The 15,873-nt window shown below is 46.5% G+C and overlaps 1 protein-coding gene across 1 annotated transcript; it reads left to right on the top strand.

Annotated features, from left to right (window-relative positions):
• Positions 1-8,548: 8,548 nt before the first annotated feature.
• On the top strand, positions 8,549-15,044 carry LOC125941741 (multiple coagulation factor deficiency protein 2 homolog). The gene is made up of 3 exons (XM_049659569.1): positions 8,549-8,947; positions 12,073-12,159; positions 14,888-15,044. Exons 1-3 carry the CDS (start codon positions 8,763-8,765, stop codon positions 15,042-15,044), a joined length of 429 nt encoding a protein of 142 aa, XP_049515526.1. The 5' UTR covers positions 8,549-8,762.
• Positions 15,045-15,873: the final 829 nt, after the last annotated feature.

Genomic DNA, 15,873 nt, shown 5'->3' with positions numbered 1-15,873 from the left:
AATTTTGCAGGCTTACGAGAAAGGAGCGCGGTCGGTGAGGTCGCGCGCAGCCTCGTGAGCAGGTTCGGGGGAGCACCCTCGACCGACCCTACGTGAGCGGGAAACCAGTGAATCGAATGATATTTGTTCATGCGACCCTTCTGAAAAGCCCTAACTGCCGTTTTGGAATGGCTGACGACCGTCTAGCAGGGCGAGGGCGATGGCGCTTGCTCGGCACTTCGGGGTCTGAAGTCGAATTGAAGCGCTATTGGAAAGCTTGCCGCTGGAGTCGACCACGACGACGGCAAAGGTCTTTCCATCGCTGTATCCGCGGCGTCGACGAAGCGTGCTCTGTCTTGTTGATAGACTGCTCTCGCCTTGTCGTAATGTACACGGGGGCCATTGTGACCCTCGAAGTACCACAGGAGGGTAACCCAGCTCCTCGAGGATGCGTTTACCTGCCGCTGTGGTGGTCAGGCGAGCGAGTTGCGCACGTTCTTGGGCTTCGGCAATCTCCTCGGCGGTGTTGTGTACCCCCAGCTTGAGGAGATCTTCGGTATGGGTCCTAATGGGTAGCCCGAGAGCCCTTTTGACTACTTTGCGGATGAGAGCATTGAGCTTGTCTCGCTCCGCTCTGAGCCAGTTGTGCATAGAAATCGTGTACGTGAAGTGGCATAATACGAAGGCGTTGATAAGGGTGAGGAGATTGGCTTCCTTCATGCCTCTGTGTCTGTTTGCGATTCTGCGAACGAGGCGGAAGGCGTTGTCCGTCTTTGCGATGATCTTGTGGAGAGCCGTTCCGTTCCCGCCGTTGAATTCGACAAACATGCCCAGGACCCGAATGACGTCGACCCTGGGTATCACCCCTCCATCACAAGTGTAAAGACAGATGTTGCTTTCGGAGACTGGCTTCCAATCGTTCGGTCTTCTTCCCTTCTCTTTTCTGTAAAGCAGAAGCTCCGACTTGGCGGGGGAGCACCGAAGTCCGGTGGGGCGGAGATACTCCTCGATCACGTCGATCGCCTCCTGCATGGCTTCTTCGACTCTGCCCTCGCATCCCCCGGCGCACCAGATGGTAATGTCGTCGGCGTAGATGGTGTGCTTGACGTCCTCAACGCATGCCAACCTCTCGGAAAGACCAATCATACAGATGTTAAATAGTGTGGGGGAATATGCTGCCAATCCCAAGGGGATCATAGCAGGTGGGCATATAATGCGGGCGGCATTAATAATACTAATATTACTATTACTAATGTCCTCGTGTGATACTCTATTAGTCAGCCATCTTTTTTTATTATTAATGTTAATATTAGTAATATTATTACTATTCATATAGTAATAATATGTTCTTATTACTTAAGAATAACACAAATCGTAATGCAGTACTATTCCAAATACAATAACAGCATTATTACAATGAATGTACAGTGAATGACAATTACATATGGGAGTAATCTAGACAAGCAGGTACAGAAAAAAAAATCAAGCAATAAGTTTAAATACAAGATGGTCGTAATGCTGTTATCGTCGGCACTATGGAAGTCAGGAAAAGATTTGATAAGCGATTGGTGGCCTTTCTTATGGACTGGTATGCAACAGGTTACCATCTTGAGCTCAGATATTCCGTCCATTTCTGCTCGTTCAGATAGAAAGTGACTTCTCAGAAAAATCAGGTCGGGTACGTTAGCACTGGAACCTTGAAGTCGTGTAGGCGTTTTTACCACTCGGTATTCTGTTCGATGTTTAGGTGTAGATCTCTAAAGTCGCGCATCTAGCCCAGTGTGCAAAGGTTAGATGTGCTGATAAACAGCAAGGCACATGCCGGGTTGCTCGGGCATAAGGGCGCCCTGCGCGCATGCGCCTACTCTGCGGTAAGCTTTCACAGGTGCGCTCCGTACGTGGCACGGCGCTCACCGACGTGCCGGTCGCCGCTCTCGTGAGATTAGAGATGTTTAGCTTGTCCGGTAATCGGGTAAACGCGGGCGGACCGGGCGTTGGGGCGTTGTGGCGGAACCGTAAACGGTGAGTGGCCTTGTATAGTGCTGCTACCTGGTGGCGCAGAGCTTAAACAAACAAAAACAGCTAATATTGCAGTGACCAAGTGTATTCTACTTCGCTGCTGGTGTAAATTTTCGTTAGTGGCGTAATCGTGTTGCTGCGGAAAGTTTGCATGCTCGTTACATGCTCTCACGTCTGCGGCGGAGGGGAGCGTAAGGTGGTGCACCGTCCGCTAGGGGGCTACGCGTCGCACCCTCCACGCCCTCCTTCGTTCCCTCACCCGCACCTCAGTGCGTGGCGGTTTCCCGCCAGTTCCGTTCGCTCGCTCCTTCGTGTTCGGTTTCCCACCCGTTCCGCTCGCCATGGAAGTAGACGACGAGGACGCCCGGTCAAGTGTTGTGTACACAAGGAAAACACAAAGTTAACCAGGGTACACCAACGTCGAGGTGCGAGTGCCACAAGCAGACACCTAGGTCAAGGATTAGGGTCGTTTCTATATTTTTTTTAAGTAGTAGAGAAACCGTACGCAGCCAACGGAAAGCCTCGATCTGCTGACTGCAAGGAAGTTGGAGCATTCTTCTGTCATTGCCATCCATCAGGGTGGGTGTGAGCCATATATTATAGGATAATCATCGTCATCATCGTCATCATCATCGCCATCATACGGAGCGCGCGAGCCGTGGGGTACGCGTGACCACAGCAGCACCTGCTTCAGAAGAAGAATTTTCAGCTGTGCGCAGCGTCGCTACATCTAGTCTCTCGCGATTTTACAAGATATTCTTCTTCGAGCCGTATCGTCGCAGAGAGGAACTGTTCTTGGTCCCGGAAGTGTCGCTACACGCTGCGGCGAACGGTAAGCTGCTGGAAGTGGCGGTTGGGTCTCGTATCGTTTACTGAAACTTTGGCTTCATCGGCTTCCGGCTACGTATAGGCCAAGGAGTAAACAAACTGGCATTACAAGATTCCACCAGAGATTCCTTATAGGATTGCGTAGCGGGATATCGTCAGATGAAACTAGGGCGGGGCACCCACTGTCCATGGCTGTGATGCGAAAAAAGCACTGCAAAAAAAAAAAAGAAAGAAATCCCGGCGCTGCATTTCCAAGAAAAATAATAGAGGAAAATGTTTCATCTAGAGGGGGGTGGGGGCACATTTTTTGTCTTCACAAAATGATGATCCCCACATGTGCTGACCAGGATAGTTTATTCTCTTTCAGTTTTATGAACTCATTCAGAATTACAATGAGTTTATTTACGTCAGTAGTGTAGTAGGAATTTCCATATATGTATATATATATATATATATATATATATATATATATATGACACCTCGTAGTTAAAAAACCTGATTTATACTAGAGGTATTGGAAGCTTGATACACAAAGGACAACGACAAATAATAAGCATCGACTGAACGCAAGCGGAGTTCGTTTCTCGATACAGCGGGGTGACTTGTCCTTAGGTAAATGTGAAGACTGTTTCTTTTGACCTACGTCTTTCGAGGTCGCGGGTGCAAATTTTAGATTAGTCTACAGCGGTACACGCCTCAACCTATCGATCATCTATTAGGGTCCCAGAATGGACGCGGCCAGTGCCGTGACAAGCGGGGTCAACTCCCGGGAGGTGACCAAGGGCATCGCGTCTGGAGCTGCGCGCGGTAGTGACGTGGAGAAAGAGGAGAACCTGTCGGCCATCATCAGGCGCACGGGCTTCTTCCACTGCACCATTTTCGCGTACGAAACGATCGCCACGCTGTGCCTCGCGCTGCACAACCTCGTGCACGACGCGAGCGCCTCGGACGAGGACTACTGGTGCCGGCTGCCCGACCCGCCCGCTAACAGGACGCTCGAGGAGTGGAGGGACGTGAACATGCCCAGGCACGTCACAACCGCGGAGACCGGGTGGTCGTACTCTGGACATTGTCCAATTCCGCCGTGTTCTCGAATTCACGATCTTGTTACTTCTGATTGGTTCATAGGCGCGCTACAGCGCCTCTGATAGGCTGGAAACGCCGCCATTGCAGAATTTGACAATATGGAGGAAATTGGCAGCGCCCAGAACGGAAAATCGGGGCTTTAGTGTTAAAATAAACTGCAGTAATTAACTGCGCCGTCATTGCATCCCGTGAGAAACCAGCCCTGAAAACTTCGCTTGAAGAACAGCAGCGCCGTAATGCAGCCTAGTGGACGGAGGAAATAGTTTTCAGTAGGACATATTGCGATTTCGCGTCAGAAGATTCACCGCTCACTTTGAGTCACGTGTGTACACCATCTAATATGACTGGGCGCTGGTGTGCTAGAACCAATTAGGCTTTTTAATAAAAATTTAACTCGAACTTCTTTGTTTTTTTTTTTTTTGCTCTAGTAAAAAAAAAGAAAACGTTCGAGGAGCGCGTGCAAAAAAGAACGAGGAGCTCCTCTGAACGAGCATGACCCCGGACAGAGCTTGGCTGAATGCGTCGGGCGTTAGCAAGGGTTGATACAGGCGTGCGCCGTTATGGTTGAAAATAAACAATAACGCTGAAATGAATTAAACTGATGTTGAATATTCAGTCTCTCTGCCCACAAGATGACATTATGAGCCAACTTAGGTAAACCAGACTGCCGTTCTAAACGACCACAATTAGTGCACCACAAATTTTCAACATGTTATTGAAAACGAAAAGCGGTGATGCAATCGATGCTCAGGAACATGGAAACGGATGAAGAAATGTCCAGCACCAACCTGAGATTGCCAGTATGTTCGTTTGTAGATCACATAAATAGTTTCGTAAATTTAAACGTATGCCTCTCAAGTAGGAATTGAGAGCGATCCTATAGATATGTATATGTTGCGTTAGAAAGTCTTAGAAGGATGCTACTGAAAGCGGTGTTTAGAATTACGCGTATACGTTATCAGTACGATTGCTATTGAACGATTCTTTCAGCTCTGTCGTTTTCTTGGTTTCCCTCTACCAGACGGCGTCAGCATATTTTAGGATGCTCAGTCAAAGTGTAGTAGCGCGTCCGGTCCAGTGCTGGTCCTCTACACCCCATCTCACCAACTCCGTGTACTATAGGTCAGCAAAGACATACACAGATCGCATAAGCCAACCACATAAGAGAACCAGAAGGGCTTGTCCATTGTCCGCCTCTGATCGCAGGTTGCGTGACGCCTGTACTAAATGGAAGCTTCACGGAAGTATCTGTAGCCCACAATGGACAATGCCTCCTCCCTTGTCTAGAACACGTGGCCTGCTTTCATTAATGATTTGCTTGCAGAAGACCTACCTAGCTTTCACTGGAATGCACAGTTTCTTTAGCAGAAATTTGCCTCGATATAAAACTAGTGCTAAAGAAGTGAACTGAAAGCATGTTATCGTTATTTTTATTCAGTTGTACCAATTTACTTTACTAAATAAATTTGTGCAAGCTCTAGTAAATTAAAGATTAACTTTGGGCCTTTATACCTCCCCCCCCCCCCCCCCCCCTTCTCACCATTTTGTTTATTGATATTATAATGGCTTTATGTCCGTAGTAGCTATGGCGCATTCGGCTGCCATTTATGCTCTGGATTTGTGCTACGTTCGCACTCGCTATTACTTTTTTTCCTTACACATGGATCCATAATAAAAGACCCGTTAGCAATAAATTGGTACTTTGAAAAAAAAAATGTCACAGTTTCACCCGAAAGGCGCAGCATCAATTGTGATAGCAAACTATTAGAGAGCTATACGGAGTAAGGACAGTAGTTTTATCAGCTGTATAAACGTGGACATGCAGCAGCACCAGCAACGCGTAGAACTGTTGTCGACGCCGTCGGCGTTTTGCCCGCGTTCGCACCGAACGCGCGCGGCGTTGGTGACTGTTGCCAGTGCCTCTAGGGGCGGCTCGGAGGTTTTCGACGAGATCAGAATGGGACACTCGTCGAGCAGCGTCGGAAGTCTTTACCACCTTCTCGCCTCGCAACGTTTTTATATAAATACGCATTTGGTGCCGCAGCTTTCGTTCCGTGTCGTTCTGCGTGCGCTACAAGAAATTACAAGAGGGCCTATCAACAAGACCATATAGTTATCGTCCTCGCATATGCAGCATTCGGAATTCCACTTCGACTAATGTGTTATCTACTGTTCATAAAATCAGGATGTTTGACTGCTTTTCACATTGTTGCGTGTGTTTTACAGGAGGTAGAGAGAGACAGAAACAAGGAAAGGCAGAGATGTTTACGGCGTAGTAGTTTCTTAGAATATTTCAATAGGTTACCACCAGCGTAAAAAAATAAATAAAAACAAATTCAGTGCACTGAAATAAATGCAATATGCAACAACTATTTCTTTATGCGCACAGTGTTTCAGAATACGTTTTGTTTTCCGGATGTCCACGCAACAACGCCCTTGTGAGAGAATGCTGCTGTTGCAGTAATCGAGTTCATATTGGACGCAATAGCTTTAGTTTGCTGATCTCTGTTTTTTTTTTTTCAAAAGTACCAATTTATCGATCAACGGGTCTTTTATTATGGATCCATGTGTAGGTGCAGAATTCGACTGAAATACCACGCAAAGTGCCTCAAGCGGCCAGTCACGCGGCAATTTTGCGTGTGTTCGCGGGCTTCTTTCACGCTCGGAAAAACACTTTTGTGTAGCACGTATTGAGCTACAGAAAGCTGTATCGGTAGTTTCTCATGTTGCTCTACAATTTTCTCATTGACACTTTTCATCTAATTATAGTATTTGAGAAGTTGATTAAAATACTCTATCTCCAGGCGACGGCAAACAGCATTACCTTGGTGCTGTCCAGCTACGTGGCATTTGCATATTTTTAAATCTTGCTGCATGATAGATGGGACACCCTGTATATGTTGCTTTACAACTTATTGCCACCGCATATCTTACATATTTATGATCATAAAAAGCGTACACGTGCACAATAGATTAAGCGCTATCAATTATTTAATGAGTTTCGGCAAATAACAGAATGTGGACTCCATGCGAAAACTCGCTACAGGGGCATCACATAAGAGGAAATAAACTATTCCATGTCTAGTGGGCTTGCAAAGCATCTATCAAGCAATTTGAAAATTGTCTGGTGCAACAGATAGTGAAAAACAATGAAAGTGAATCCGTGGCACACAACAACATACTCACACTGAGCAAAATTACCCACCCGTCTACCTTCCCACTTGGATTATGAAAACATTTTGCACATGTTATTCCATCTTGCAGCACAATACCAATCAGGAGAGTGTGAAGATGCATGCTACACATATGAAATGTCATCACGTTCATCGATGCTTTTGCTCCTAATGCACGATGTTGGTTTACGCAATTATATATATATATATATATATATATATATATATATATATATGTATATATTTACGCTTTCTGGAGAGGGTTCATGGGGTTTTAATCATCACCAATGCACAAAGACTGTGGGAATCGTAGGAGCACCGTCGTCCACTCCTTCCCCTGCTCCCGCTTCCCGCGTGTTCCACTGGCGGTGCCACTTTCTAACCTTATATATATATATATATGTATATATATATATATATATATATACAGCCGTAGCCGTAGCCATGGCCTAGTGGTAGAGCACCCGCCTCGGCTGCAGGATGTTGTGGGTTCGATTCGCGCCGCCGCCGGGCACCCACTGGTTCCAATGGGCACAAGCGTAACCCGGCCTGGCGTTCGGCTTCCTTCAGTGGTGATACCCGTGGGAAAGGGGCGTGCGCCCTGAATTCCCGTCGAAACCCTCGTGAGCACCGAAACAAAGTGATGTTTGGGCCGCTCACATGGCGGCCATCTCGGCCATGTGGCGTCCCAAGCACCTATTCAGGTGGGGACGCCTTCGGGTTGAGGATGAACACCCCTTTCCAAGCGTTGAGGTCACATAATGGCCGAACACCAGGCCGGGAGCGCACTTACCGGTAGGTACCCGGCGGCAGCCCTTGCCTTCCACAGCCGCGGCGGTTGCTCTTCAGCAAGGCCGTCTGTGATTGGACAAGAGGCGCCCAGAGACAAGTCCTGAAATCTCTATTGGGCCCTCTTTCGAGATGTGAACCCCCTCGAGAGCCGAGCACCAGGCCACGGAACATTAGAAAAAAACCGGTGGGTTCCCGGCGGCACCGGGATTTGAATTCGGTACTTCCCGCATACGAGGCGGATGCTCTACCGCTAGGCCACCGCTGCGGTTAAGGTCTGTATATATAGACCTCAACGAGATGCGACGTAGTGCTAGTGCAATTCTCTCGCATTTACCGCTAAATCGCCACATCACTTTTTTTTTTCTCGGCCCATCAGTGGACAGAACCAGCAAGAACAAGTTTGGTAGACAAATGTGTGCTCCGTGACTGAAGCAGACACTTATTATCTTTATTTCTTAAATTGTTCGTTGTGGAAAAAAGCGTACTTTCTCGGCGTAACCGAACACCACTATGGAGGTTTCGTGCCGTCGCAAGCTGTTAGGATGCACATTTCCAAATCTATCGCTCGTCAACTGCTCCGTTACTGCAGTGCAGGGATCCTGTTGAACGAATGGATACCGCAAGTCTGCAGAGACACCCCGGTGACTCGAGAGAGCCACAGCTGCTTCGCTAAAGCTGCGCCTGTCGCATAACGTCATGACGTCCGGAACCGCCTGTGTTTGATGTCACAGCTGCAATAAGAATATCAAACGGCACACTACAAAAAATAGAGAGGAAATATTGCAGATGGATCTGCCCTGGCCCAAAGTTGCGTAGGGGCCGAGTAGTACACGTGTACACACTTCTGTACCTGTGCAGTTGGTGCTCTCGGAGTTGCGTCTGGCAATGGCTTCTAATTTAGCTGCAGCGTGTAGCGTTCGAAGCTTGGTCATGTACGGGCTCGTTTGTATCGTCGCATTTTCAGCTTGCGTGAGCGCGCACAACCACGGACATTCACACAGCAGCACACCATCTAAGTCGGTTCAGTTTCGAGAAAGATGGGACGCCACCGATGTGGTCCGAGACATAGAGTGAGTAGTTCCTTGAAATATTTTCGTATGTTGCGGTTTGTTTGTGAGCCAATAGAGCTTCGTTTTTAATTCAGGTGATTTGTTTCGAAGGAAAAATAGAGAAAAACCTTACCAGATGTATACCAACCTGAATAACTGATACATCGAAGACAACGAAGCAGTGTAAGCGAGTACTTACACCCTTCGGATGTACCAGAGGTCTGTTGGCCGTTCTTATTGATGATTCATGGCCGACGCCACCTGCTCGTTTCTCACCGACGCCGTGATCATACGGCCGCTTCGGGGCTTCCACGCTGTGTGCGGTGCTGGACCGCGCCATTAGGCTTCACCGCGCAGCGGCTAGCTCACCTCCAACGTGGAGCTGGTAACACGTGACGTGATAAAATAAGATTCTTACTGGCTAAAGTAAAAAAAAAAAAACGCGCGAGGGCGTTGTTTATTCGAGTAAAGCGTACGCGAGGTAATTTTCACCTTATGATGTATTGTAATTGTTGGTAACTACACTTCAAAGCGAAAATTCGGTACTCCGACGCAGGGGGCTTTGCTCGGTGTTCTTTGACATTTGATACCGAGCACGCAACCGCACGCCTTCTCCGTGCGAAAACGGTTGCGGAAGCCTGCCTCAACAGCTTCGCAGTAAAAGAAACTCTCCTGAAAGGGCGTGCAGTTCTTATGGTGTGCAAATACTGGATCAAATCTCTTAGAAGAGTTGGCAGTCACACAGCTGCTCCATAGTTGTCCGGCACACAATGCTTACGTCAGGCCTTTTAATGGTTCGGAGCCCGACGGCTCGAGTGTCGAGGCACGCCAAACCAGGCGCCGAGCATCTGCAGTATAGCCAGGAAAGCCAGGACTCTTAGTGCGGGCTCTTATCGAAAAAAAAAAAAAGCTTAACTTTGCGCTCGGCCGCGCAACACTTTAAACAGCGAAGCTGGGCTATTGTAGCCCAGCATTTTCCGGAAGTGCGCGCGAACTTTTCATCTTATTACTCATGATAATGATAATTTCCTTTCGCGCGTCTCGGACTTATGGCTGTCACTGCGCATTGCATAGCGCAGCTTCCAACACCGACACCGCGTTGCAATGGCCGACAACGCGTTCCAGCCGACCCGCTCCGTGAATGCGTCTCTCTCTCTCTCGATCATATTCTTTATCTCTCTCCCGAGCATAGTGCACAAAACCTCTTCTTCACCTCGCAGACCACGAGCGTGCGAACGCGCCAGCTGTGGACGAAGACGACGACGCTCTAACGCAATCATATGGTTCGCATAAACGCATGTTCTGTAAGCGTGGAAGAAAAAGCCGGCAGATCCCACGCCCTGTGGAAATCGATGTTATGCGATGCAGTGTGCGGGGAGCCTACCAAGTTAGCGAAACGACCATGAGAGGACCAAGACGTAGGCGGCTCTTTCATCACCTACATTACACGCTTGTCACGACATTCGTGTCATGAGTCCTCAGGAGTCCTTTTAGCTACACCTGAGAGACCTTAAGGCGAAAGTGTTATTCATTCAGTGGTTTTTCAGTGGTATTCTTTTTTCGCTGAGTCATGCGGAGAGCCTAGGGCTCCCCGTCCTGACGTGGGAGGTGGCCTCTACACCTTGACGAACAGTCTGGTGTCCTTCAGGACCCTTTTTGGAAATAAAGTTTAACCACCACCACCATGGTCATTTTTGCTCAGTCATGGTCATGACTATGATTTCTAGCATCATCCTTTGGTGTTTCGTTCATTTAGTGCCCACGTCCGAACCCATTTCAGTGGTTTTTGGGTGTTGATATTTTTCGCATGGTCATGTGTCATGACCTACATGACACGCATGCCATGGCATTCATGTCATGACACATCATTTATATTCGCCATATACTGTTGTCATAGTATGCCAATTTTGGTACATACCAAGTTAACGAAACGACCATGATAGCACAAAGACGTAGGCGGGCAGAGATAGATAGATAGATAGATAGATAGATAGATAGATAGATAGATAGATAGATAGATAGATAGATAGATAGATAGATAGATAGATATATAGATAGATAGATAGATAGATAGATAGATAGATAGATAGATAGATAGATAGATAGATAGATAGATAGATAGATAGATAGATAGATAGATAGATACTGTCAAAGTAGCAAATATTCGCCAAGGAATGCTTCGCATTTAAAAGTGGCTGTATAGCCTAGTGGTTACGACGCTCACCTTGGGACCGTAGGTATGCGGGCTCGAATCCCGCCTCGGCAAGAAAGTACATTTTCTTTTATTTCTTGATACGAACCACAAATTACGGCTGGCTTAAACAGCTTCGCCGTTAAAAGATTCTACGTGCAGTATAGCAATACCGTAAGCTTTTCGCAGTCATCATACAGAAACTGATGAAAGTTATACGTAGCCGTGGAGCATTCCTAGCTGGCGCCGGGAAAGTTTCGATAGTGCAGCGAACACTTGAGGTGTACTTGCGTAACGCATGGACGAGGCTGTATGAACTATGTGCTGTACGCAAATGTAAAACTACAGAAACTTAAGTCGTAATGTATTTTGCTGCAAGTCATTACCGGGGAATCTAGCGATCTATCCAGCTTAAATGCCAAATTCAACCTTCATGTTATTTTACAGTGCGCGTGTCGCAGTTCGTAAGTTTATTTAAATACGCACATAGTAAAGTATTTACCTGAAATAATTATTTTTTGCTTGCAACAGAACTAAGGGGTCACGCTTTCAGCATGTGACCCTGGGGCCGCTGTATACGTCAGAGATATCTTCCTCCTCTGTATTCCAGAACAATAATTTGATATTGAAATGTTTGGAAGTATTTCTAATGCCTTCGAGAGACAAGCACGACCACTCGCTTTCCGACATAGACTGGATTTCCTTTAATGTATTAGTTTAACTCTCACTATATGAAATTCCAGTGCTTCCGATCGCAGGAAGGCACCTTTATTATTTCTTCTTATCTCCCCCTTTGCGTCCTAGAAGTGCAAATAAAACATCCGAAGTAAGCTGCCGATAATACGTCCTACTCACAATTAGATGGTGTATCCCTTCAGGCTCGAGACTATTAATTACTCCATTAATTTCAAGAACACAGGAACCGCGAGTGCATTGCAGTTATTTCATCGCGCAGGCATATAAAAGAGGACCTGGCGACTCTTGTGGACATGAAGAACACCGGAGAGCTGACGGACGAGGAGATCACCTTTTATTTTTTCCGGTAAGCTTGCTCATCGGATGAGCATTCTGTTGCGTAGAAGTCCTAGCCGTCGTTGAAATCGAAGCTGCAACCCGGCCAAGTCACGAGAGACCAATAAATTTAATGCCTCAAAATTCTATAACTTGGCAGGGGTGCACACTGTAGAGGAGGGCACAATATTATTCTCCACGAGCTTCGCCTCTCTGACATGCCTTGAAATTAGATTACATGGGAACGCTTACATGGGGAACGCAGCCAGTACTATCGGGGCTATAAGCCCCGATAGTTTGTCAGCAGAACAATGTATAACTGTCGAGCCAGGGCTTTGGACACCGTGAAGCCATGGATGCGCAGCGACCCATGGCTATCGCCACTGCAGACACTATTATACGAATTCAGTATGCTGGAAGTTCCTGTGAATTTCCGCTCGCGCTGAGATATCCCCATAAAACTCAAATCTTGCAAATCCTTAGAGGCATAGGTCAGCATAATCACTCATGAGTCGACTGACTCAGATTGAGAACGACCCGTGAGTATAAGTCTGATTCCGATAGACGGCGAGTCTGAGTCCGATCTGCTCTAAGCAAAAAATATATTTTATGAGTTAATGCGAGCGAGTTCCGTTTATTTTGGCGACCTATATATGCGCACAAGTTGGAATTTCGTCAAAATGGAAGACAAAAGGCGCCCGTTTTCCACAACTATTCAGCTGAAAATTTTACAAAAATGCCTTTATTGGGCGTATGATGGTCGTTGGGATATGATAAAAGGAAGAATAATTTATTATAGGAAAGACAGAGAGGTAGGCATGAACTAGCATTATCAGACCATCTACTCTGCACAGCAAGAGTAGGAAAGGGGACATTTGTCATACAGTTCACTGTACGCATTCCTTCTCGTTGCGCAATCTGTGTAAATGGCTTATAGTAGATCGAGAACCTTTTCATTGCTAAGATAATGTATATCCAATCGAGTGATACCACGTGCGGGCTGTAGAGAGTGCGAGAAACGGTTCGTAAGTCACAGGCAAAACTTTGCAGAGCAGCATGGATTGGACGGCGTGAAAGCATCAGTAGAAATATTTGTTATTGTTCCTCACGGCATCCTTTCTTTCATGCGTTTGCTGTTTCTACCTTGACTCGATCGCCTACTGAAAACTAACTGACATGCAAAACTTTAGTGCATTTCGGTTTAGGAGCCAAGAAATAGCTCATCTGGTTTGTGTAGTCCACAGGAATTTCTTCCTAGCAAGTGCGTCCATAATGTCTCGCTGGGCTACGCGTTTTCGTGCGGACGATTGAGTGGGAAGTAAACATGAGTATGTTGTCATAGTTACGCAGCAAACGAAAGACGAAAAAGAAAAAGCTAAATTAAATTTCCTGTGCTGCCGCTCTGACTCCTCTACTCATCTCTCGGGCAATCGTGACATCCCAGGAAAATTTCAGCGGCGACACGGATCGACGAATAAACGATAGAAAAAAAAATTCACCAACGATTACGATACTCCCTAATGCGAAATTAGAGCGTAGCTCTATACTAGAGAGCCTACATGCAAGCGCCGTTTTAGGGTGGTGACAACTACGAAATTTTGAGCGCTATTTACAGCCGAATTTGGTGAGTAGCCATTTTGATTCTCAATTTCGCTAGAAGACGCGGCGGCGCATTCCTGCTTTATTTTTGTCATGCTCTGATGTACCTGTTTTGGCACGCGATCTATTAAATTTCTTTAATTTAGTTTTGCACCAATGCGCACACAAAACCTGCATACATCTTTAATATACTAGTTACCTTTTCCTTTTATTTTAGCACATGAAACTTATTTTGTTTCCATAGCATACAAAGCAACAAGTTATAAGGCACGGTGGCGTGCTCGTGGTAGTATTTTCTCGCGCCAAGAATGTGAACGGCAATAAACATTGTCGTTGCCTTCCAGTTGTACACACAATTTAAAGGGTGTTTTTCGAAGTGTGCTGTAATAAAAGCTGTGCTTAAAAGCCTGTTTAACTAAAACGTAGACGTGCCATGCACTGATCTCAGGCACCCTATGAGTCTCTGGCTGCTGAGGACAAAGTTTATTTTAAAGAAATTGAATTAGTTTCACGTCACCAGCGGTTGCGGGAAACGTGGTCTGTCGGCTGGTCCTTTCGCCATTTTGATTGCCACATATGCTATATTTGGCGGAAAATGTTACCCGCAAATTTAGCTGGCGGCGGCAAGTACCCTTACAAAGGTTGTCACCACCCTAAAACGGCGCTTGCATGTGGGCTCTGTGGGCTCCCTACTCTATACGTTTATTCATTTCGCGAAATATTGCCTGGCGCGGACAATCTGTCTCGTGCGGCACGTTGCAAACGGAGCGAAGTGTGGCGCGACCACCTCGCTAATCTGGACATCGCGAGAGCCAGCGCGCGGGTGACGCGTGGGCGCGATTCACAGCAGGCGCCTCCGACAGACCTGCCAGACAACGCGCGCTACTGTGGCGCCATCTCGTAGCCATCGTCGCCGCACTACGTTTTTCTTCTCACGCTTTCACCATATCGTCCCGCACCGCATGGTTCCGCTGCACCCTCCTCTCCACTCATCTTTCGCTTTGCTCGTTCGCTCGGTTACGCCGCCGACGCTCGCCGAAGGAACGGGCGCCTAAGAGCTGCGCTCTAAAACCTGCCTGCACTTTTGTTCCTTCTTACTAGCGTCAACTACGCTATATGTTATTTGGCAACCTTGGCACAATGGCTGTTTTTCCTTACAGCATGCACGACTTCGACGACAACACGATGCTGGACGGCATTGAGTTATTGTCCGCTATGCAACATACTATCGACCACGGCTTCGCGCCACCGGACTTGGGTCAGCAGAGCCTGGACGATATGATTAGTGAGTACTCGCCTGTGCTTCTCTTTACTTAATTTGGTGCTATAGGAGGACGCGGTTGCCAGGTGGCACTTACGTCAAGCAACGTTTTACTGAATTTAAACTTACGTAGGATATTTATTGGTGTCTGGCGTGTGGGTTTTGTTAAAGGTATTGAATAGCAATAAGTCAATAAAATCTGCGAGGTACTAGTAAAACTACCAATTCCGCAAGTGTCCGCGTTTGATTTCTTTATCGCTTACGTTATCGTAAAGCTCTGTCATTATGCCGTCACATGTAGACCGCTTTCAATGCCGTGAATTTGTTTCTGTATTAGTTGCATAGCATAAAAGAGAAAAATGTTGAGACGCTAAATAATGTTAAGTATTGTCTCACAATCTTTTAATTTATAGCTTATTTTTGCTTTTGCTTCCTTCTTTTTGTATATCGTTTTTTTTCTACTATAAACGTTTATTTTGTCTTTCACTAAAATAATCTTTCACTACAATATGTAGTATGGTGGGCATTCCGATAGTCTAACACCTCCAAATTCCACCTAACTGTTTTCCTCTCGGTCTTACAAACTTGAGTCTTATTATTTAAGGCAAAATTTACGCCTCCAAGTCCGATTATTTTATGTAATGTGTTCCGCCATTGATTCAGAATTGCACTACCTAACCACAGGTTTCATATTTCTGTACCAGTGTGCAAATGTCACAAGATGTCAGTAAAGTTCCCTAAAGTCCCGAGAGATCTTTAGGAAACATCTACTTTAGAGTTTAGAGACTTTTAGGAGAGCTACATCTCGGTATATTCTAGAGTAAGAAATTCGCGAGTTTGAAACTTTAACAGATGCTTGTAAGGTGTGGTAGCGAGGACATTTTT

Source organism: Dermacentor silvarum, unplaced genomic scaffold, assembly GCF_013339745.2.
Source record: "Dermacentor silvarum isolate Dsil-2018 unplaced genomic scaffold, BIME_Dsil_1.4 Seq173, whole genome shotgun sequence".
Taxonomy (NCBI): Eukaryota; Metazoa; Arthropoda; class Arachnida; order Ixodida; family Ixodidae; genus Dermacentor; species Dermacentor silvarum.
The sequence above is the reverse complement of the archived record's forward strand: the minus strand, read 5'-3'. Positions and strand labels throughout refer to the sequence as shown.